Consider the following 22,721-nt stretch of genomic DNA (forward strand, 5'->3'; position numbering starts at 1 on the left):
TTTTTGAGTCTTTCTGTTTAGATCAAGGTGAATAACACTGTCAAGGTCACCTGGGTTGTAGGAGAAAGCTGCCAGGAAGTCCCCCTCTCCATCAGACTCAGTCTCCAAATGCATCTCACATAACCTGTTAAAAAGCACTGCACACACACAATAAAACTAAATAAAGGAACATTTTGATATTTTATTTATTTTGAATATAACATTCATAACATGTTATATAACATAAAATATATTTTTTATATTCTTTTAAAGGTGCCCTAGAATTAAAAATTGAATTTACCTCGGCATAGTTGAATAACAAGAGTTCAGTACATGGAAATGACATACAGTGAGTCTCAAACTCCATTGTTTCCTCCTTCTTATATAAATCTCATTTGTTTAAAAGACCTCAGAAGAACAGGCGAATCTCAACATAACACCGACTGTTACGTAACAGTGGGGATCATTAATATGTACGACCCCAATATTTGCATATGCCAGCTCATGTTCAAGGCATTAGACAAGGGCAGCCAGTATTAACGTCTGGATCTGTGCACAGCTGAATCATCAGACTAGGTAAGCAAGCAAGGACAACAGCGAAAAATGGCAGATGGAGCGATAATAGCTGACATGATCCATGATAACATGATATTTGTAAATTGTTTTTTTCTAAATGTTTTGTTAGCATGTTGCTAATGTACTGTTAAATGTGGTTAAAGTTACCATCGTTTCTTACTGTATTCACGGAGACAAGACTGTCATTATGTTCATTTTTTAAACACTTGCAGTCTGTATAATTCATAAACACAACTTCATTCTTTATAAATCTCTCCAACAGTGTGTAATGTTAGCTTTAGCCACAGAGCACTATCAAACTCATTCAGAATCAAATGTAAACATCCAAATAAATACCATACTTACGCAATTAGACATGCTGCATGATGAACACTTTGTAAAGATCCATTTTGAGGGTTATATTAGCTGTGTGAACTTTGTTTATGCTGTTAAAGGCAAGCGCAAGCTCCGTGGGCGGGGAGCGTGAGCATTTAAAGGGGCAGCAGCCTAAATCGGCTCATATTTAATGATGCCCCAAAATAGGCAGTTAAAAAAAATGAATTAAAAAAAAAATCTATGAGGTATTTTGAGCTGAAACTTCACAGACACATTCAGGGGACACCTTAGACTTATATTACATCTTTTAAAAAGACGTTCTACGGCACCTTTAAAATGGCGCTCAATGCAACAGCATTTTTGCATTCTACCATGGTCTAGCTCTTTTCTTTGCACCAAAGTCTTAATTCAACCTTAACACATCGAAATTTCAGCCTTCTCAACCTTTACCAAACACAAATGCAGAATGTAAAATGGAATTATTAAACATGAATAGATGTAAACGGCCTAAAATGAACACTCATCGAGCACCAAATGCAAGTAAAAAACACAAAAAACATCCTAAGCGCGCACCCTGAAAGCATCTCAGACAGCGTGCAAACACTAAGTTGAGCTCTGTTTCATGCATTCCTATATTTAAACGGACAAATTCACACAAAATTATGTAGAAAAAAAGCCAAGTAAACATAGAGACAGAGCGCATTTAGAAAATAAATAGATATAAAATATATATAAATATTATAAAACTTCTGTGTTTTTGGTTCTGGGTTTTTTAGCTTGTTTGCTGTACACCCTGTCACATAGCAGCGTTTAGACATTGTTCTGTTTTTTGTTATAAGTCAGAAATGACAAACGGGCAGCTTCACGCAATACAAAATCAATGGATTTCAACCTGGTTTGGAGGTGGTTTTCAGATTATGTCGCGTCGCTCTGTCTCTATAGTCAGTTGAGAAAGAAAAATCACGATCCATGTGTGCATTCACTCTTAAAGTGACAGCATCCTAATAATCCTGCTGCTGTGCAGTCTACATTTTTAATGTTAACTAAACAACAATGGAAAAAAAAAAAATCACTCACTGCCCTTGAACTTTAAAAAGGATATGAAGACTATGCAGTGTTATTTATTTGATTAGACTACTTTATTAAATACATTTCTGTACCTAAAAAACTACTGTTAGACCTGCCTGAAAAGCACTGTGTATTTCATTTCTAACTTTGTTGTATTATATTTATTTGTGCTATTGCTTATGGAATGATTATTTTTTATTTTATTACTGACCGTTTACTTGTCTTTAAGAATGTAGGCCAGGGGTCATCAACTATATTTGTCCAAGGGCCAGAATTTTTCACTGCAGACACTGTAAGGGCCAGATACTCGTAATATAAAATAAAATTCGAATTGTATCCTAATACTGTATGTTATTATTTGATATACTAATTCTAATTCCAAATTTATGTTATTTTTTACATATTACCTGTACTGCAGCAAGCCACCAGGGGGCGATAGCGATATTTTAGGCTTCATATTTGTGAGGCTTTCAAGCTGTCCATCACTGTCACGCAATTGTGCGCAAATCCCAGGCAAGGAAAATTTTGACATTTGTGAAAAAAGGAGCACGTGAAACAATAAAAGATGTTCAATGAGAGAACGCGTTTATCGTCATTCTTGACTGAAGGCAGTCTATGGCACAAGCTACTTTTCAGAAGGCTTTTTGTTTCGTTAGATTAAAAATAAAAAACGGTTCTCATTCCCCCTTGAATAAGGCCGGCGACACACTGGCTGCGTGAGCGACTCAGCTGCGTGGCGTGTCCGTTTTTATTTCGGCTCCCATATTTAACAGGTTGGAGTTTGCACACTGAGACACGCGTCTCAGGCGCCCTAGAGCCACGCAGAAAACGCGTGCATGCTAGAAATAGAACCGACGCGTGTTCCAGCAACGGGAGTGTTCTCTGGCTAGAGCGCAGAACAGCGGAGTTTGTGCATGTCTGAGCTTGTGTTTTGTTGCTTTAGTATTGCTTAATTTAACAGACCTGTGTGTGTGCGTTTTATATCACTAGTGCAGTGTCCGTTCTCGGAGCATAAGCCCTGCCCGCGTGAGGTGCGCCGCTTCCCGCTCGCGCTGCTCTAACTGTAGTTTACTAAAAGTTTATTAATTCTGAATGTGTCGCGTCTCGCGTGTCCATCTATATTGCACCAAATGCGACACTGCACTCCCCTGTGAAGTCGATTGGATGAACGGTTCTCGAAATAATAAAAATGCAAACGGATATACAGACACAGATTCCTGCCTTTATTAGAGAGAAAAATATGTTCAGCCCCTCTCTCCGAAGCTTCGAATAGTCGATGTTCATCAAAAAATGGTATTCGGACCAGCCCTAAACTTTTTCCTCTTACAAGGCTATTCCTGAATTCAGTATTATTCTGGGGGCCTGATGGAAATCTCTGGCGGGCCGGATTTGGCCCGCGGGCCGCCAGTTGACGTTGCATGATGTAGGCTATTAAAATTATATTAAGCTAGTAGTTTTATCTGTGGTATCGAAATTGGAATAGAGGATTGTGAATTTTCACTAGTATCTAAAATATTGGTGGCTGGTAAAAAATAGTTTTGACAAGTAAATTTTCTTAAGTCACTGGCCATTGGCAGGTGTGGCAAAAAAGTTAGTTTTAGGCCCTGCATGTAAATGTAAAACAGAAAACAGTCAACATTGCTAAATGTTTTTAAAGATATTTACATTACCATTCAAAAGTTTGGGGTCAGTTAGGTTTGTTTTTGTTCTTTTTTCTTCTTTTTTTTGAAAAAAATGAATACCTTTATCTAGCAAGGATGCATAAAATTGATCAAAAGTGACAGTAAATACTTTTAGAATCTAACTTTTAGAATCTTTGATCAAATAAAATTAGCCTTGGTGAGCAGAAGAGACTTCTTTGCAATACCTGAATTTCTATTAGGACAGGTCCGGCACTCTGGACCCCAGCCTCGACCGAAATGACAGCAGCACTCGGAGTACGTCACCGTTTGCTCATTCTGCGGCAAAGTGCACATAAGATCCTCATCGACCTCGTGGAAACATATGTCCTTATGTGCTGCGGTGCGGTCTGAGAAAGACAGAGATAAGGAGATGATGGAGGACATAAAAATATAAACAAAATACACAAGGTTCACAGAAGAAGAAGAAAGAAATGGAAAAGTAGGTGGAAACAAAGCCAACTCAAAGGCTAACACAGCTAAAACATCTTTAATGGCTCATGCTCAGCAGTCATGTGGTCAACCGACGCAACCGAGCAAAAGCTTATGGACTGCCAAGCCACATGAAGGCTAATCAATCAAAAACTTTTTCCACCAATCACAAGTCTGCATGCTGACTACTTGTGATACCCACCATCATAGACGCATTGCTTGAGGGCCGCACTGAAGGTGAGTGGCTGCTCGCAAATGCAGTGGAAGGAGCCGGGAGTGTTGACACATCTCCCGTTCCTACAGTAGGAGGGATCCTCACACTCATTCACATCTGAAAGGTGCACCACAGACACACCCATTACTAAAGAGATATACAGAGAGAAGGACAGATAGAGAGAAAAAAGAAGGAGGGAGGAAGACAAGGAGAGAGAGATCAGAAGCACACAGTCTTGGGTGGGAACTTCAATAAATGTTTGGAGTTATTTCATCTTTACTATTCAAGGAAGAACAGTCCAATCCTCTGCCACATTAGAACTATTCTTTACCTTTTATGTTATATTGTAAGAAGTCATGGCATCTGTTTTTATGACGCTGATGATCTCATAAATCTATACTCACCCGCATGTTCCTCAGGTGTTACACAGCTGTTACGGTCAGTTGCCAGAATCCAGGGAGGAGTGCAGATGCAATAATAGGAATCTTGGGTGTTTACACAGTGGCCATTTTTGCAATTAGCAGGGTCCTGACATTCATCCACACCTACAGCAAAAAATGTCAGAAACGGTGAAATTAAAACATTACAATGTAAACATTCGCCACCAGTCTAAAATAATTTAAAAAATCACAATCATTCACTTTTTCAATTTCATTTATAATTAAAGCAAAAATACATGACTGTTCAAAGGTTTGGGGTTAGTATTTTTTTTGTTTTTGAAAGTCTCTTATACTCACCAAGTATAAAACTGTGAAATATTATTACAATTGAAAATAACTCTTTCCTGTGTGAATATATTTTAAAATGTAATTTATTCCTGTGATGGAAAGCTGAATTTTCAGCATCATTACTCCAGTCTTCAGTGTCACATGATCCTTCAGAAATCATTCTAATATGCTGATTTGCTGCTCAAGAAACATTTCTTATTATTATCAATGTTGAAAACAGTTGTTCTGTACAAATGTCTGAACTGTCAATCCTTGATGAATCCTTAATTTTATGAAAAAAAAGAAAAAGAAAATACCTAACCCAAACTTTTGAACAATAGTCTACATATGTGTGTATATGGATAGTCAAATGTGTGTATATGTGTTTGTGATTAATTATTTGATATAGAAATTTTGGAAACATTATAAATGTCCTTACTGTCACTTTTAATGAATTTAATGCTAAATAAACTATTCAATCCTTTAAAAAAATCATACAGAGAGTTAATTTAATGGTGTGATGTGTATGAAAATGATAGTGTATAAATATTATATTTCTTATATTTAATATCACTTACTATATTTAATATGAAATATAATACGTATAAAACATTTAAAAAAATTGTAATATAATAGACAAACTGCTTTTGAATGTTTCCAAGGTGAAAAAAACCTAGTAAATAAGGCAAAATCTGGTCTATAAAAACTTATTTGTTTCACATCATGTGGCTATGACACTATATAAAGCTTTCTGTGCAAGTGTGAGTCACAGCCTCGTTGGCGCAGTAGGCAGCGCGTCAGTCTCATAATCTGAAGGTCGTGAGTTCGAGCCTCACACGGGGCAGAAGCTTTTTGAAAAGGTAGCTTTAAATACTAAGTGTGTCACACTAAATTAGAAAGGCATACCTGTAACTGTTGGAAAGACACACTTCTTGTTGATGGCATCAGGAACCCAGGGTGGGTTGCAGGTGCAGTAGAATGAGCCTCGAGTGTTCACACAATGACCATTGGTACACAGGGACTCGTCATGACATTCATCCACATCTACAGAGGGAAAGAGAGAAAAAGAATATTTTTAAGGAATTTTACAGTGTGTTTGAGTTCGACAAGTATAAGAGATTTAAGGTTTACTGGTGTGTTTTGTGTGTCAGAAGTGCTGTACCTGTGCCATTCTACTGCTCTCTAGTGGCAGACACAAAAAAAAATCCTTCTTTCTACCACTAGCAGGCAGTACAGCAGCACAGAAAAAAGGTTGGCTTTCAACATAACTATCACACTGGTTTTATGAAAATTATTTTTATTCTTATTTTTTGTTTTATAAAATAATCTAATAAAACATCCACTATTTGAACCAATGTAAATTTCTGTAAATATATATTACAATGCATGAAAAAATAAGTAGAAAAATATTTAAAATTATTTAATAATTCATAAAATAATTATTTTATTGTATTTGTAAACAAATCATAGCATTGTATTTTGCCTTTATACACTACTGTTCAAAAGTTTATTTGATCAAAAATACAGTAGGAACAGTAATATTGTGAAATATTGTTACAAATGAAAGTAATTGTTTTTTTAATCTGAATATATTTTAAAAGGGACCTATTATGCAAAATTCACTTTTATATTGTTTTTGAACATATTTATTTGTTTGCAGTATGTGTACACAACCACCCTATTGTGGTAAAAAATCCATCCACTCTGTTAATTTCCCCATAAATCTGAAAGTGTCTCAAAATGAGCTGTTCAGGAATGCACTCCTATGTGATGTCACATTGGAACAGGCCCCGCCCATGACTGGTTACGGAATATTCCCTATTAGCTTAACTCCTCCCCTGAGTGAGCTGTTCACTGTCCGCCATGTTTATCTCCTCGCCAGAGTATTTAACAGCAGCATTCAAGTAAGAAATGTATTCTTATTAAAGCTACTAAAGTTATTTAATCAAGAGCAATGAGTGATTTACAGTTTTTCTTTTGTTTGATTCATATTGACAGCATATACAGCAGTAGATACTGTATATTACACGGCTGTTTACTAGGGATGCAACAATACAGTTAGCCCACGGTTCAATACATACCTCGGTTTTTTAACCACGGTTTTCGGTTCGGTTCGGTTCAGTTTGTTATTCTATGCTTAGGCAATAGGAACAGTAAGAGGTTAGTAGAAAAAGTAAAAACGATTTATTGCAATACTCCTTTATTTTATTTAAAAGCAAAGAAAAGTCCACTAGTTTCTAGTGTATTGTATAATATAAAATAATTTTTTATTTTAAAATTAACACTGACATCTCACAGCAGTTGGTAGCCCATGTACAAACTGTACAAACAAATTCTCCAAAGCTGTTTACCAAGCTTTCGATTAAATTTAATATTTGAAATCACCAATAAAATCTGACAACAACTGCCTCATTTTATTTTATTTTTTTTCTCAAACGCTGGAATCATGACAAAAAATCTGTACTTTTCAGGCTGGATCAAGCTAATGCGCATGCGCAGACCTAAATGCGCGTCTCTTGTGCCTCATTTCGGAGACACTCGTCTGGCTGTTTCTATAGAAACCGGTGCTTCTAACGGCCGCTGCAGTGACGCGATGACTTTATCAGTCAGCGATTGGCTCTTATTTAGAAGGCGGGACTTATTCCACCATATTGTGCGTTTCACTTTCTCCCATTCAAAACAATACGAGTGACGCGTCTTGTGTTATTCTATAGTCTTTGATTATACTCAACGGCAAAACCGAAATGTCTCCACACCACGGATTTGAAAGACGCCGGCGCTTCCTCGTACTGTAGCCTCACTTCCCCGCCGCTCGCCATGTTAAAGTGTGGAATGATGGTTCAGCGCCCCCTAACTTTAGAGCATAGTGATTGAATATTTACTCGCGGGGAGGAGTACTCGTAGACTTACAGGCACACACAAACAGTCAATTCGGAGAGAAATAAAACGCACATAAATTATTTAAACGTAAAACCGAAAAAAACGCAATTCACAAGCGCGTATTGAACCGTGGATGTCGTACCGAACGGTTCAATGTTATATTGAGAATTGTGGCATCCCTACTGTTTACATTCACAGACATAGCAGATTGTGTTTATGTGAACTTTGTGTGTTTTAGACATAACCTACGTATTTGACAGTTTAAGCGCATTAAGACGTGAAAGAGAAATGAGATTAATACTCAGGACACACAGTCTGACAGCCAGCTTCCTGTGCGCATGCTTCGGATGTGTGCGCTCAGAAAACCATATCAGAATTTTGAATTGATATGGCTTTAAAACGCATGCAAATAATAAACTTTCATGATGACGAAGAACTGCAATGTCACGTGAGCATGGCCGTGATAGAGATGATAATCAAAACTAGGGCTGCATGATTTATTTGCCAAAGGCTGCAAGTATTTTATGCGCAGCTTTTCAGAGCTGTACGGCTCTGCGATCAGTAGTAATCTTAGTGCTTCTCCATCTGAAAGCCAGAGGGCGCTCTTGCGCAGAAACTCCAAATAAGCCCTGCCGCAGAATAAGATAACACGTTTCATGTCGCTGTAGCAGAATAAACAGAAGATTGATTAAACATGACTAATAAACACACGACTACCTTATTCTGTGTAAGAAGCCACATCATCTCACAGAAGGATGCTCGACTTTCATTATGAAGTGAGTTTGGAGTAAAAACATTAAATGTTGTCTTTTGTCAGACAAGATGTTAATAAATGCTTCTCATATCTGGAAAGATGTTTGACGAGTGTTGCTTTTTCAAATATACATTATAAGTGACTCAAACTCGCAGTGTTGTGATGCTTAATACTTTCGAGGAAATCATGATAAATTTTTTTTTATCATGATACATTTAGAAAGTTCAAAAGATCAGCATGTTTTTACATTTTAAACTTGTTAATTTTTTTTTGGGTAGCAACGTAAATGTCTGCACTGTCAATCCTTGCTGAATATTTTCATTAAAAAAATTTATTTAACCCACTTAAGTGTGTATTTAGACAGTCAAGTGTGTGTAATGTGATTTTACCGATACATTCCAGTAGATTGCTGTCATAGTAAAATCCCTGTTGGCAGTAGCATTCAAAGCCAGGCTGTGTGTTCATGCAGCGTCCCTCCTTACAGATCTCATTAGAGAACAATACACACTCATCAATATCTACAAAGAGAGCGAGAAAGAGAGAAATTCAGTTATTATTTGAATGAGTGTGTGTTTGTGTGCATGAAAACACATACAGTGGCATGAAAAAGTATGTGAACCCCTTGCAGAATCTGTGAAAATGAGAATTATTTTAATAAAATAAGAGGGATAATAAAAAATGTGTGTTATTTTTTGTTTAGTACTGTCCTGAGTAAGATATTTTACATAAAAGATGTTTGCATTTAGTTCACAAGACAAAACAATAGCTGAATTTATTAAAATAACCCCATTCATAAGTATGTGAACCATTGATTCTTAATACTGTGTGTGGTTACCTGATGATCCACGACTGTTTTTATGTTTTGTGATGGTTGTTCATGAGTCCCTTGTTTGTCCTGAGCAGTTAAACTGAGCTCTGTTCTTCAGAAAAATCCTCCAGGTCCTGCAGGTTCATCAGTTTTCAAGCATTTTTGCATATTTGAACCCTTTCCAGCAGTGACTGAATGATTTTGAGATTCATCTTTTCATACTGAGGACAACTGAGGGACTCAAACTCAACTATTAAAAAAGGTTCAAACATTCACTGATGCTCCAGAAGAAAACACGATGCATTAAGAGCCGGGGGGTGAAAACTTTTGAATTCAACTATCAAGGTAAATTGTACTTAATTTTTCTGCTGGGAAACATGCAAGTATCTTCTGTTGGTTTCGAAGGGCAGTACTAAATGAAAAACAATGATATTTAAACAAAATAAGAAAAATTGTGACATCTTCATCCTGTTCAAAAGTTTTCACACCCGACTCTTAATGCATCATGTTTCCTTCTGGAGCATCAGTGAATGTTTGAACCTTTTTCAATAGTTGTGTTTGAGTCCCTCAATTGTCCTCAGTGTGAAAACACAGATCTCAAAATCCTACAGTCACTGCTGGAAAGGGTTCAAATATGCTAAAAATGCTTGAAAACTGAAGAATCTGCAGGACCTGGAGGATTTTTCTGAAGAACAGAGCTCAGTTTAACTGCTCAGGACAAACAAGAGACTCATGAACAAACATCACAAAACAAAAAAACAGTCGTAGATCATCAGGTAACCACACACAGTATTGAGAATCAGTGGTTCACAAACTTATGAATGGGGGTTATTTTAATAAATTCAGCTATTGTTTTGTCTTGTGAACTAAATGCAAACATCTTTTATGTAAAATATCTTACTCAGGACAGTACTAAACAAAAAATAACACACATTTTTTATTATCCCTCTTATTTTATTAAAATAATTCTCATTTTCACAGATTCTGCAAGGGGTTCACATACTTTTTCATGCCACTGTATTTATGCACATATACCTCTGTGCAAGGGTAATCCATATTCTATCTTTCCTTCCTCATGGTAAAATCCTCTGCCGACTGGACATAGAGAGTGATACTCCGCTGAAAACAACAGACAACATCAATCAATCACCTATACATCCATTGATAAACCAATACCTCTTTTATCCATCAATATATCCATGTATTTGTCTGTTATCTAACCTGAGTGGTAGACGGGACAGGGGTAGATCTCACAGTGATCTCCCCATCCCACACCGATAGAGCAGCAACACTCCTGCTTAGTAACGTTGGTTGCCAGGACACTGTCACAGAACACGGTGTCATCCAGATTTAGGTAGCACTCCTTCTTATCATCCATCTCAACCTCTATGTGGGGAAAAAACAAACGTAAAAAAAAAAAAAGACAAAAGCAATTTAATGTGATCACTTATTAACCAAACCGACTCTTACTCTCACAGCTGTGTTTGTCTTCAGACAGTATGAAACCATCGTTGCACACGCACACATATCCACCCTGTCTGTTTTCACATACGCCGTGAGGCTGACACAGACTCCTTTCCACAGCACACTCATCTATGTCTGAGACAGAAAGAGTGAAAGGGTGAACAAGAGCACCAAGCCTGGGCCTGGGATGGAGAATTGGGCGATGTAAAAAGTCTGAAATACCATACCCTGGCACCTTCGTCCACTGACAAGCATGTATCCTTTCTGGCACTCACAACGGTAAGAGCCCATCGAATTGATACAACGTCCTCGTTGACAATTGGAGGCTCGCTCACACTCATTAATATCTAAATAGATAAAAAATAATGTTACTGATTCACATATCGTCAGCATTGGTGAATTGTTTCAGCTATATTAGAAGGTTTACGAGATGCACACTATCATTCAAAAGTTCAGTATGTTTTATTAAAACAAAATTAATTTGATTATGCAGCAAGGCTGCATTAAAGCCAGGGACACACTTAACGACTAGCTAAAACATTCTAAGACTGAGCTCAACACACAAAGACTGTTTCCTTCGACTGAAGCTGATTTAAATACTCACACACGGAATTTAAACTAACACCGACTGAACGCAACTGGCTCTGACTCGGCGCGTTTGGGCATGATCAGTCATAAGTATCGAATTAAATTCATAATCGGCCTTACAATCATTAAGTGTGTCCCCGGCTTAAACTGATCAAAAATGACAGTACAGACATTTACAATGTTACGAAAGATTTCTATTTAAATGCTGTTCTTCTGAACTTTCTATTTATCAAAGAACACTGGAAAAATGTAAAAATATTAAGCAGCACAACTGTTTTTAAAAGTGATAATATATAATTAATGTTTATTGAGCATCATATTAGAATGATTTCTGGTGGATCATGTGACACTGAAGAGTAGAGTAATGGCTGCTGAAAATTCAGCTTTGCCACCACAGGAATAAATTACATTTTAAAATATATTAAAATAGAAAACAGTTATTTTAAATTATAATGATATTTCCAGTGTTGGGCACGTTACTTTAAAAAAGTAATTAGTTATAGTTACTAGTTACTTTTCACAAATAGTAACGGAGTTAGTAACTGAGTTACATCATTATAAAAGTAACTAATTACCAGGGAAAGTAACTATTGCGTTATTTAAAAAAAAAAAGTCAAATAACTTGAATGCCCACAATATTAAATATAAGTCTAAGAATAAATTATTCTTGAACCGACTCGTGACTCATGATCCGCTCTTTCTTATGAAATTTCTCTGTACTGTACAATAGCCTACGTGTTTGTAGCCATTAAAGAAAATGTAGTTTCATATTTATGTTTAAATAGTCCTATGTTATGTTTTAAATAAATTTACTTGATTATGAAAAGTGAACAGCATGCGTAAGATGCATCATAAGATGCGCAATATATCGGGAGTCATGGAGTGGGTCAGACATGATTTTAAACACTTAAGTTTTGTTTGGTAGAAAGCCTTTCTTTAAAGTGAATTTCGTTTTGTAAAAATTGTATCTTAATTTTAATCAATGTTTCATTAACCAATTGCCTGGATTTAATAAATAAGCAGCAAAAATAGCAGACAATATAATCATGGCAGGCGCGGGCGCGATCACTGGCGCGTGAACTGGAGCGCGTCTTACAGGCTAGAGAACCGAAACTCAGCGTATCGGCTGCTTGCCTCGCAGACAAGAGAAAAATATCTATAGAAAGCTTGAAATATCTAAAAACGAAAAGAAATAGGCTACTCTGATTATGTAGCCAACATTCTCTCTCTAGGCGCGTCCAGTATATGCGGAGATGATGAGAGTCAGCAATGTCAACTTCATCTTCGCAGCCGACACTGATTAAGACAACATTACTTTATTAATAAACAATTTAAATCTCCTTGCTGATTTGGTCACATTCATAATTATTACTTTTGCCGGTTCTTTATGGCAAGCGTTATGCGTGCGCTTGAGTGCTATATAGCCTATATTACATAAACGCTCATTATTATGGTCTATTCTCTCCAGTAGGCTATTTAAGAAATTAAATTAATATAAATGTGATTAGTCAACTAATGGCTTAAATGAATAACTACTAGTCGACTAGAAAAACTTATTTCCAGCATGTCACAAAGGGTATTCTGCTTTGAGCTCGCGCTCAGCTCGCATGCTCACAGACACACACAGAGCATCGTTCATTATTATCAGTTTAAAATTAGCCTATATTTGTGTAGGCTATTACTAACCGCAGCACACACCAGAGAAAAATCTTTGCAGAGATGACAACTGCATAACTGAGCTCAATTATAGTAACGCGGCATTTTTTTTGCCAGTAACGGTAACGGCGTTGTAACGGGAGAAAAAGTAATTCGTTCGATTACTCGTTACTGAAAAAAGTAACGGCGTTAGTAACGCCATTTATTTATAACGCCGTTATTCCCATCACTGGATATTTCACAATTTTACTGTTTTTACTGTATTTTTAATCAAATAAATGCAGCCTTTGGTGATCATAAGAGACTTCTTTCAAAAAAATTAGAGGACTATTAGCTTTATTGCACATTTTAGACCACATAATTATTAAGCATAATTACTGAATTATTGTACGTTTATGTTATAAAAAGAGATCTGGTCCTAAATGCTTATTGGTCAGTACTATGTTTCAATTGCACAAAAGGCTGGAATACGCTATGTGACTCTAGGCAACATACAATTGCCAACTTTGTAAATTGTTACAGAGAATAACTGGACATCATCGATATACACTAAACGACAACAAACGATGTGTGTTCTACAGTCGGCTCAAAATATCAAACATGTTTCATATCCTCTGACTGGAAGGAATCATTTCGGAGCCTGTGCCCATTTGCACAGTTTTCTGTGAAATCTGTCAAAACATCTAGCGTCTACATCTAGCATCAAAACATCTAGAATGCAAACCGAGGCAAAAATTAGGGCAAAAGTCATGTAGTGTATTTCAGCCTTAACGCAATCTGTACTTTTCTGTTTAAGTGTACAGATATTGCATGTGCAGTATTAGGTTAATGCATCTTGCAGTGCTGGATTAGTCATTTCAAGCTGACCTTCGCAGTGGCTTCCCTCTTGTGTAGGCTGGTAACCAGGGTAGCACTGGCAGCGGAACGATCCCTCAGTGTTAATGCAGTGACCGTTAGCACACAGACGGTTATCCTGACACTCATTGATGTCTGTGGAGAGACAAACAGACACATAACCTCCAAGTACACATGCACACGCACTTAAATCTCTCTTTATGTAAATGTTGAAAAGTTATGTTTTGCATATATTTATTCTCTTTAGAATAAACTTGTGGATGAAGTAACAAAATATCATTTAAAATCATTTAGAATGGCAAGATTAAGTTTCCATTTAACAGCATGTTGTTTAGTTTTGTTGGCTGTGTGCCACTGACCTCTGCAACCTTTGCTGTCAGCCTCAGGCAGGAACCCCTCATTACACAGACATCGATACGATCCTGCCAAGTTCTCACAATGACCGTTCAGACACACACCACGATTCTGACACTCATCGACATCTGATAGAGAGAGAGACAGACATCTCTTGTAAGATAACGCCATTGTCAAATTTATTTGTCAAAAACAGCCCACATTTATAACCTTTCCTACTTGCATCAGGTACATAAACATGTGTTGAATGACTTACACTACCATTCAAAAGTTACTGAAGATTGTGCTGACCAAGGCTGCATTTAATCCATTAACAAATCATTTTTTGTTCTATTGAGGACACACACAGGGTAGTGCACAATGAGTTGTTTTGGTTTAGTTGTGAAATGCCTGGAGCCTGTGTGAGGAGCTGATGGTAGTCGGAATGGCCATATAATGTGTTTCTGTGAATGTGAGCTAAACTGTTTATGCATGGTTGCATGTGTGTATATGCGTGTATGTATTCTGACCGTAACACACTCCTCCCTGTGCTTGGTATCCAGGTTGGCAGGGTATACACTCATAAGATCCAACAGTATTCTCACACTGTTCATTAGAACAGATATTCGGGTCCGCACATTCATTAATGTCTGCATAAGAGAGACAGGAACAGAAAAGAAAATAAGTTACAAACATTCCCAGCCATTTAAAGACACACTGTTAATAAAAAACAGAATAAACCGTATTGGATGAACATGCATCTACAATTAACATTAAAGGTGCCCTAGAATTTAAAATTGAATTTACCTTGGCATAGTTGAATAAAAAGAGTTCAGTACGTGGAAATGACATACAGTGAGTCTCAAACACCATTGTTTCCTCCTTCTTATGTAAATCTCATTTGTTTAAAAGACCACAGAAGAACAGGCGAATCTCAACATAACACTGTAACAGTCGGGATCATTAATATGTACGCCTCCAATATTTGCATATGCCGGCTCATGTTCAAGGGATTACACAAGCCAGTATTAACGTCTGGATCTGTGCACAGCTGAATCATCAGACTAGGTAAGCAAGCAAGGACACTAGCGAAAAATGGCAGATGGAGCAATAATAACTGACATGATCCATGATAACATGATATTTTTAGTGATATTTGTAAATTGTCTTTCTAAATGTTTCGTTAGCATGTTGCTAATGTACTGTTAAATGTGGTTAAAGTTACCATCGTTTCTTACTGTATTCACGGAGACAAGACTGTCACTATTTTCATTATTAAACACTTGCAGTCTGTATAATTCATAAACACAACTTCATTCTTTATAAATCTCTCCAACAGTGTGTAATGTTAGCTTTAGCCCGTTAGCCACGGAGCACAGCCTCAAACTCATTCAGAATCAAATGTAAACATCCAAATAAATACTATACTCACATGATCAGCATGCAGCATGCATGACGAACACTTTGTAAAGATCCATTTTGAGGGTTATATTGGCTGTGTGAACTTTGTTTATGCAATGATAGAGTCGAGAGCTCAGGGGCGGGGAGCGTGAGCAATTAAAGGGGCAGCAGCCTGAATTGGCGCATTTCTAATGATGACCCAAAATAGGCAGTTAAAAAAATTAATTAAAAACGATCTACGGGGTATTTTGAGCTGAAACTTCACAGACACATTCAGGGGACACCTTAGACCAGAGGTCGCGTTAACCGAAAATTATCCGTCATTGACAGAATTTTTTTAACATTGACGGAAAAATCTGAAGGCCGTCCGTCACGTTGACAGATTACCCAGAGAGTGATCTATTGTAAATTGTAACTGTAATTCCAACCCCTGTTCTGTTGGTGGCGAGTGTGCTCCAATGTAGCAGCAGAGCACTGGATCCAGAACAAAAATGAAACTGGCACAAATCTTTTGCTATGTGTTTGATAACGCACAGGCGAGTACCCAGATCCTACAACGATATGATGCCACATTAAAGAGCGCCAAAACGGTATTTATTGCTTGAATTTCTTAATGAAATGGACAGAATTTTAAATCTGAGACTTTGTTCCATATTAAAAGCAACACAAAGCTTTCAGCCTATTGCGATTTATTGGGTGGAAGGCGCTCTATGCACTGTTTATTCGTCAACTGAAAAAGGCATATAGCCTGGGATTTACGAATCGATATTGGTCTTATGAATGTGACCAAAACAGCAAGGAGACATTTTAATTGTTTATTAATAAAGTAATGTTTTCTGAATCAGTGTCGGCGGCAAAGATGAAGTTGACATTGACTCTCCTCATCTCCTCATGGACACGCTTAGACAGAGAATGCACAATTCATTCGGTTTATTCTACATAAACAGAGTAGCCTATTTTTTTTTTTTTTTTTTAATGATTTAGTTTTCGTTAAAGTAGATATTTCATGCTTTCTATAGAGATATTTCTCATGTCCCTGAGGCAAGCAGCCTATACGCTAAGTTTCAGTTCATTCATGTAAGACGCGCTCCAGTTCACGCGCCAGTGATCGTGCCCGCACATCCATGTCATGATTATATTTTCTACTATATTTGCTTCTTATTTATTACATCCAGGCAATTGGTTGATGAAACATTGATTAAAATTAAGATACAATTTTTACAAAACGAAATTCACTTTAAAGAAAGGCTTTCTACAAAATAAAACTTTATGAAGTGGTCAAAATCTTACTGCGCATCTTATGATGCATCTTACTCATGCTGTTCACTTTTCATAATCAAATAGATGAATGAATTTAAAACATAACATAGGACTATTTAAACATAAATATGAAACCACGTTTTCTTTAATAGCTACCAACATGTACAGAGAAATTTCACGTGTGAATTACCCGTCATTTTAATTTCATATTTTAATTATAATAAAACATTTAATTGCTTTTATTTTTTTCAAATGTGAGCAAAAATAAAAGCAATTAAATGTGTTATTATAATTAAAAGATGAAAATTAAAATGACAGGTAATAATAGATTATGACGGATTTTTTACGACCCTGTCCGTCAAAATGACGGACAAAGTTACAGTCTAATGCAACCTCTGCCTTAGACTTATATTACATCTTGTAAAAAACGTTCTAGGGCACCTTTAAGTGTTTTGTGTCTATGCACAGTAAGGGTGGGTGTCCTCACCTTCACAAAGAGGCTGTCTGCGGGATTTGCTCCGGAAGCCCTGCAGACACTCACACTTATAGGAACCTGGCAAATTAGTGCAATGCCCTCCAACTCCACAGATATCAGGCTCAGAGCACTCATTTATATCTGAAAACATGCATGCAAACAAGTTTTGGCAATCATCTGTATTGATATGGTCTTTTGTATAGTAGCCGTCCACTGTCTTTGAATATCCGATGCTGGTCACTCACCAATACATTTGCGTTTCCCATTATGCATCATAAGTTCATAGCCATGCTGACAGTTGCATCTGTAGGAACCCACTGTGTTAATGCAGGTGCCTCTACCACATGGCTTCATGTCACATTCATTTTCATCTACAGAGAGAGTAAGACCAGTGTATATATTTTTATATAATTTTTTTTTTTTTTTTTTTTTTTTGTGCAATACTGTTTTATATAATATTTCATATATTATATACCATTCAAAATCAGTTTCAAATAAGTTTCAATTCAGTTTCAAATAAATGTTATTCTTTTGAACTTTCTATTCATCAACCAATCCTGTAAAAATGTTTCACGGTTTCCACAAAAATATTAAGCAGCACTGTTTTCAACATTGAGAATAATAAGGAATGTTTCTTGAGCACTAAATCATCATATTAGAATGTTTTCTGGAGGATCATGTGACACTGAAGACTGGAGTAATGATGCTGAAAATTCAGCTTTGCCATCACAGAAATAAATTACTTTTAAAATATTAAAATAGAAAACTGTTATTTTAAATTGTAATAATATTTCACAATAATACTGTTTTTATTGGGGTTTTTTTTTTTTAAATAAATGCATTTCTTTCAGAAACATTAAAAAATCTTACCAACTCTAAACTTTTGAATGGTAGTGTATAATATTTTATGCACTACAAATGCAGGTATTAGATTCAGAGTAAATCCATCTGTGATTTCATTGGTTGTACAGAATGTGTGTATAGTTACATGTATGTACTCACCAACACAACTCTTTCTCTGTGCATGTGGCCGGTATCCAGGGTAACAGTGGCACATGAAACCATTCTGTGTGTTCATACACTCTCCATGACCACATATATTCCTGTTCAGCTTGCACTCATCCATTGCTGTGATACCCAAACACAAAACACACACCCATAATTGTGAGGGGAAAAACACTTTTCCCATTAAATAATCCAAAACTAATTTAGCATAAACCAATATTGCAAAGTTAACTGACAAGTTGTCATGGAACTCACGTGAGACCTGCGTCTGGGCCACCTCTAGTGAGTCACTCTCTCGAGGCACCAGGACTATGGGAGGAGTTGTCGGCTTGGCCACAATGACTGAGGAAGCCGAAATAGAGAGGTAGGCAGAGAAAAAAGACCCATTTAGAAGATAAACACTCAAAAAAATTGTGAGTAAAAGAAAAAGAAGGCGAAACTATACATTTTATGTTGCCAATTGTTATGCTCTACATGGAGAAGCACTGTGCTTTCTAAAGTGTACCTGGGTGGCGAGGGCCATGCGTGCTGATTGGTGAGAGCTGCATGGGTGTGGTCGTCTGAATGGGGATTTCCTGTTGACATGAGGGCAAAATCAATTAAGTGAAGTGTATATAGTTGATCTGACTTTTTGATATTTCTATCAAAGATGACTTTTAATTTCAGTACTTTTGTCAGAAAACCAGAATCTTACCGGAGACTTGACTTCTGGAACACAAACAAAGATACAAGGAATGAATCTGTTAATAAAATCACAGCAATCAATGTTATAGAATCTTTATCTCAGAACTGATTCAAACTGATTCTGTACCAGTGTCAGGATTAATGTGTTCAATACTGGTCAGGAAGGGCTGAATGGACAGAGTGCCATGATAGGTCAGGAAAGACATCCCCTTCCCCGCTGGACAGATCTTATTAAAGGAAGCTAGAGAGAGAAAGACCAAAGATTATTATTATTATTTTTTTATATTATTAAATTCTGAATGGCGCACACGCACTCTCACAAGGCACACTCACCTGTCCCATCCTGTGGGCACCTCTCACAGTTGCTTCCCCACGCTTTACCCACAGTGCAGCAGCATATCTCTTGGGAAAGGCGTGTTGGAAGAGCATGCTCACATTTCCCTGCTTCCGTAACCATACGATAACACAGCCCTTGCTCAACTGTTGCTGTTGATGGTAAGAGAAAAAAAGATCTTAATGATGGTTTGCTGGCTATATAGTGCTTGTTGGCCATACTGTATATGTGTGTAATGCAAGTTTGCACATGTATTTATGTCTTACCTATACAGCGTGTCCTTTCTGTCAGTACATAACCAGGTTTGCAGGTGCAGCGGAAACTTCCCTGTGTGTTTAAACATTCTCCATTCTGACACAGCCCCTGCATCATACATTCATTTATGTCTAAGAGAGAGTAAGGAAGAGACCAACAACAACAAACAAATCATTAGTATTTGTAAGAAGTTCATAAAAATATGAAACAATTGAGGCTTTTTTGCCTACAATCAGGGATGGACTGGGACCAAAAATTGGCCCTGGCATTTTGGCCCAGACCGGCCCACTACCACATAAGATCACAAATACCACCAATCCTTCCGCTTTATATATAATTTCATGACTATATAGTTATATATTACTAATTATATAATTTCATTATATATATATAAAATTTATTTTATTTATTTATTTTTAAGTTGTTTACAACCAAGTCACCAAAATACGATGAATACACACTGAGCACAACTCAACACACAACAGTAAATCTATTAGCCTTATTACAGTTTACATATTCTTATCACAATGTTCATTGTTGTTGGTGTGGGTGACTTATATCCAACAAGCTATGGTAAACAAGCTAGGTAACATTATAATCGCTAAAATAGCGGACTCACGGGAAAAAAATCATTAGTTATCAATCTTTTTTTGTTGTTGTTATTATGACTAATTACTCAGCACCGTCAGCATTAAAGAGAAAATAATCACTTCATCCGATGTTTTTGAATAAAATAGCCTTGACAGCCGACTTACTGGAACTCATCTGTCTGTAGAACTGTCTGTCAGAAGGGAAAAAAAAAAAAAAAAACTAGCCTATGTGATATTTTTGACTAAAGTGTTTTGGGCCAGCAGCCCAGTGTCAATTGAAAAAGTATTGGGCCGCCTATCTAGGCATACCACTTTCACTTTCATTTTTTTTTTTTTGCGGTCGGCGACCGTCGGCCCCAAAAAGCACGTCGGCCCACCGGGAAAGTGCTCGGTATGCCAGATGGCCAGTCCGCCCGTGCCTACAATGGTCAAAAAACTATCTTTCAAAGAATTCAAATTCAATTCAGGTAAACCAACTGAGACATTTCATGTAAAAGAGAAAGCTCTCAAGTCTCTTTTTTATGTAAATCATGTAGTGCTATACACTGACTTTTCTATAAAATAATTGATATTGCCAATGATGTCAAAAATCTATTTCATTTTTCTTTGGACCAGAACTTTACATATACCCCTGGTGGTTCCACAGACAATGCTTAAGCCTAGTCCCAAACTAAAATACATGCTTGAGCTGTTTTAACCGAAAGCAACTTGCATTAACATGTCTTAAAATATTTCAGTGCCATTGTTTTGTCTCAAGATGCACACTAGTATTTTTTTTTAAGGAATGTTCATAAAAGTTACTTAAATATTCATAATGAACTAAGGCCTAATCCTGGCTTAACCTAAACCCTGTCTATGAAACCAGACCAGTGTTCTCATGCATTCAGTCTGGCAGCTAAATTGTGTAGCTCTCTGTTTATCTGGATTACACTGAAGCTGAATAATATCAACAGGAATTTCCATACTAATCTGTAACATGCAAGCAAATGCTTGTTTTAGTGGATAATAGCTAAAACAGTATGCTGTTTGTTCACCCAGAGGATCATCATCTGCAGAAGTGGGGCAATTTAACTGCTCTTCAACTTAATCTTAAATTCTATATTGTTCAATTTGTTTCTGATTTTCTGCTCACAGATCTATTGACACACCTCAACTATGATGGCAAAGTAGCTTTTCAGATAAAAGACGTTTTATTTGCCACAATATCTGTGCTGGTTAACTGAAGAAAGGAGGCTTTTCTATAGACCAGTGTTTCTTAAGACTGTTTTGAGTGGGTCACGGTGTGTGTGGTCAAAGAAACGACAACAGAAAAAGTAATTCTAAATGCTTTTCTGATGCATAACTTTAATTTTGAAAGATCTTTGTGAAAGCTGTTGACTTTTCTGTCTAAGAGTGCCTGAGAAAAAACGCGGTATCCCTATTTAGTATCTGTTGTCAGATGAGATGTTGTCGAGCAATATGTCAGTGTCAGTATTCTAACGTTATTTTTGTAACTTGTTACGAAATAAAAAGTATCTTACCTCAGAAAAACAAACCTTCCTGTTCTGTCAGAGGTTATACTGTGCTCTCGGCACACACTCTTCACTGTATATCACTTCATTTATACAGAGTAAATGAAATAACGAGCATGCAGTAAGTCACATAACTGGTACGTTGTGTGATGGGAAGGATTTGCATGCAGGTATGATGGTCATTCTATTCATCAGGAGCAGTTTCCATATGTTTCCATATGTTGTTAGTATTGTATATTTACCATGGGAACTGTAGTTTTTGTAACCTTAACCCAAAATACCACTTTGTTTTCAGTTTGTGTTATTTTCTATATTTTTGATGACTGTGGTGGCTCAAATCAACTTACTAACTTTATTGTATTACCAAAAACCAGTACTGTTTATTCATCAGTGTTAGTGATATTCTTATAATTTAAGTGTATGTTATGTAAAGTGAAAATGTGGCTCCCATGGCCAAACCAGATTAGAACTACTGCTATAGACATTCTTGGTTGAATCTGAGAAATGTTTTCATTGAGAAGGGCACGTACAATATATCAAAGATCTGAAGCATCTGCTTGCACTAAAACCTGACAGATGTTGTTAGTCATATTGCTAGTGTACAATTTATTTGCTTGCCTCATCCCAACCAATGGGATCATAAATGGAGCTTATCACTGAATTATCTGATATTTTATGTTCCCTGTGCTATTATTCTGAATGTGAAACTGTGCATGTCTATATACTATGGTAATCCAAACTGTCTCCTAACTGGCAGAAAGTCCTTGACTCCTGTATTTCTCTCCTGTTCTGGAATAGATATAAGCACTTCCCTACCATCACTCACATTTCTAGGATAAAATCCTTTTTAGCTCAACAACTTCAATTTCTGTAACAGACTAATTGCAGATGCTACTGT

The 22,721-nt window shown here is 36.7% G+C and overlaps 1 protein-coding gene and 1 non-coding gene across 6 annotated transcripts in view; one reads left to right on the top strand and one right to left on the bottom strand.

Annotated features, from left to right (window-relative positions):
• ltbp3 (latent transforming growth factor beta binding protein 3) overlaps nucleotides 1-22,721 on the bottom strand; it is a 46,602-nt gene that overhangs the window by 2,298 nt on the left and 21,583 nt on the right. For 2 of the 5 annotated variants that reach the window (XM_048186929.1, XM_048186928.1), the window contains 22 exons: nucleotides 19,734-19,853; nucleotides 19,467-19,619; nucleotides 19,261-19,374; nucleotides 19,144-19,157; nucleotides 18,955-19,024; nucleotides 18,705-18,791; nucleotides 18,447-18,572; nucleotides 17,690-17,815; nucleotides 17,457-17,585; nucleotides 14,839-14,958; nucleotides 14,335-14,457; nucleotides 13,988-14,110; nucleotides 11,104-11,223; nucleotides 10,883-11,011; nucleotides 10,634-10,798; nucleotides 10,448-10,531; nucleotides 8,994-9,122; nucleotides 5,877-6,014; nucleotides 4,668-4,808; nucleotides 4,252-4,410; nucleotides 3,806-3,967; nucleotides 51-137 (listed from right to left, as the gene is read on the bottom strand). In XM_048186929.1, the coding sequence (XP_048042886.1) occupies nucleotides 51-137; nucleotides 3,806-3,967; nucleotides 4,252-4,410; nucleotides 4,668-4,808; nucleotides 5,877-6,014; nucleotides 8,994-9,122; nucleotides 10,448-10,531; nucleotides 10,634-10,798; nucleotides 10,883-11,011; nucleotides 11,104-11,223; nucleotides 13,988-14,110; nucleotides 14,335-14,457; nucleotides 14,839-14,958; nucleotides 17,457-17,585; nucleotides 17,690-17,815; nucleotides 18,447-18,572; nucleotides 18,705-18,791; nucleotides 18,955-19,024; nucleotides 19,144-19,157; nucleotides 19,261-19,374; nucleotides 19,467-19,619; nucleotides 19,734-19,853 (2,619 nt within the window). The remainder of the gene's footprint in view (nucleotides 1-50; nucleotides 138-3,805; nucleotides 3,968-4,251; nucleotides 4,411-4,667; nucleotides 4,809-5,876; nucleotides 6,015-8,993; nucleotides 9,123-10,447; nucleotides 10,532-10,633; nucleotides 10,799-10,882; nucleotides 11,012-11,103; nucleotides 11,224-13,987; nucleotides 14,111-14,334; nucleotides 14,458-14,838; nucleotides 14,959-17,456; nucleotides 17,586-17,689; nucleotides 17,816-18,446; nucleotides 18,573-18,704; nucleotides 18,792-18,954; nucleotides 19,025-19,143; nucleotides 19,158-19,260; nucleotides 19,375-19,466; nucleotides 19,620-19,733; nucleotides 19,854-22,721) is intronic. The other 3 variants (XM_048186930.1, XM_048186931.1, XM_048186932.1) reach the window with 3 other exon arrangements.
• trnam-cau lies at nucleotides 5,742-5,814 on the top strand. The gene has a single exon. It is a non-coding gene; the product is annotated as a tRNA-Met (tRNA).

This window comes from Megalobrama amblycephala, linkage group LG4 (assembly GCF_018812025.1).
Source record: "Megalobrama amblycephala isolate DHTTF-2021 linkage group LG4, ASM1881202v1, whole genome shotgun sequence".
Taxonomy (NCBI): domain Eukaryota; kingdom Metazoa; phylum Chordata; class Actinopteri; order Cypriniformes; family Xenocyprididae; genus Megalobrama; species Megalobrama amblycephala.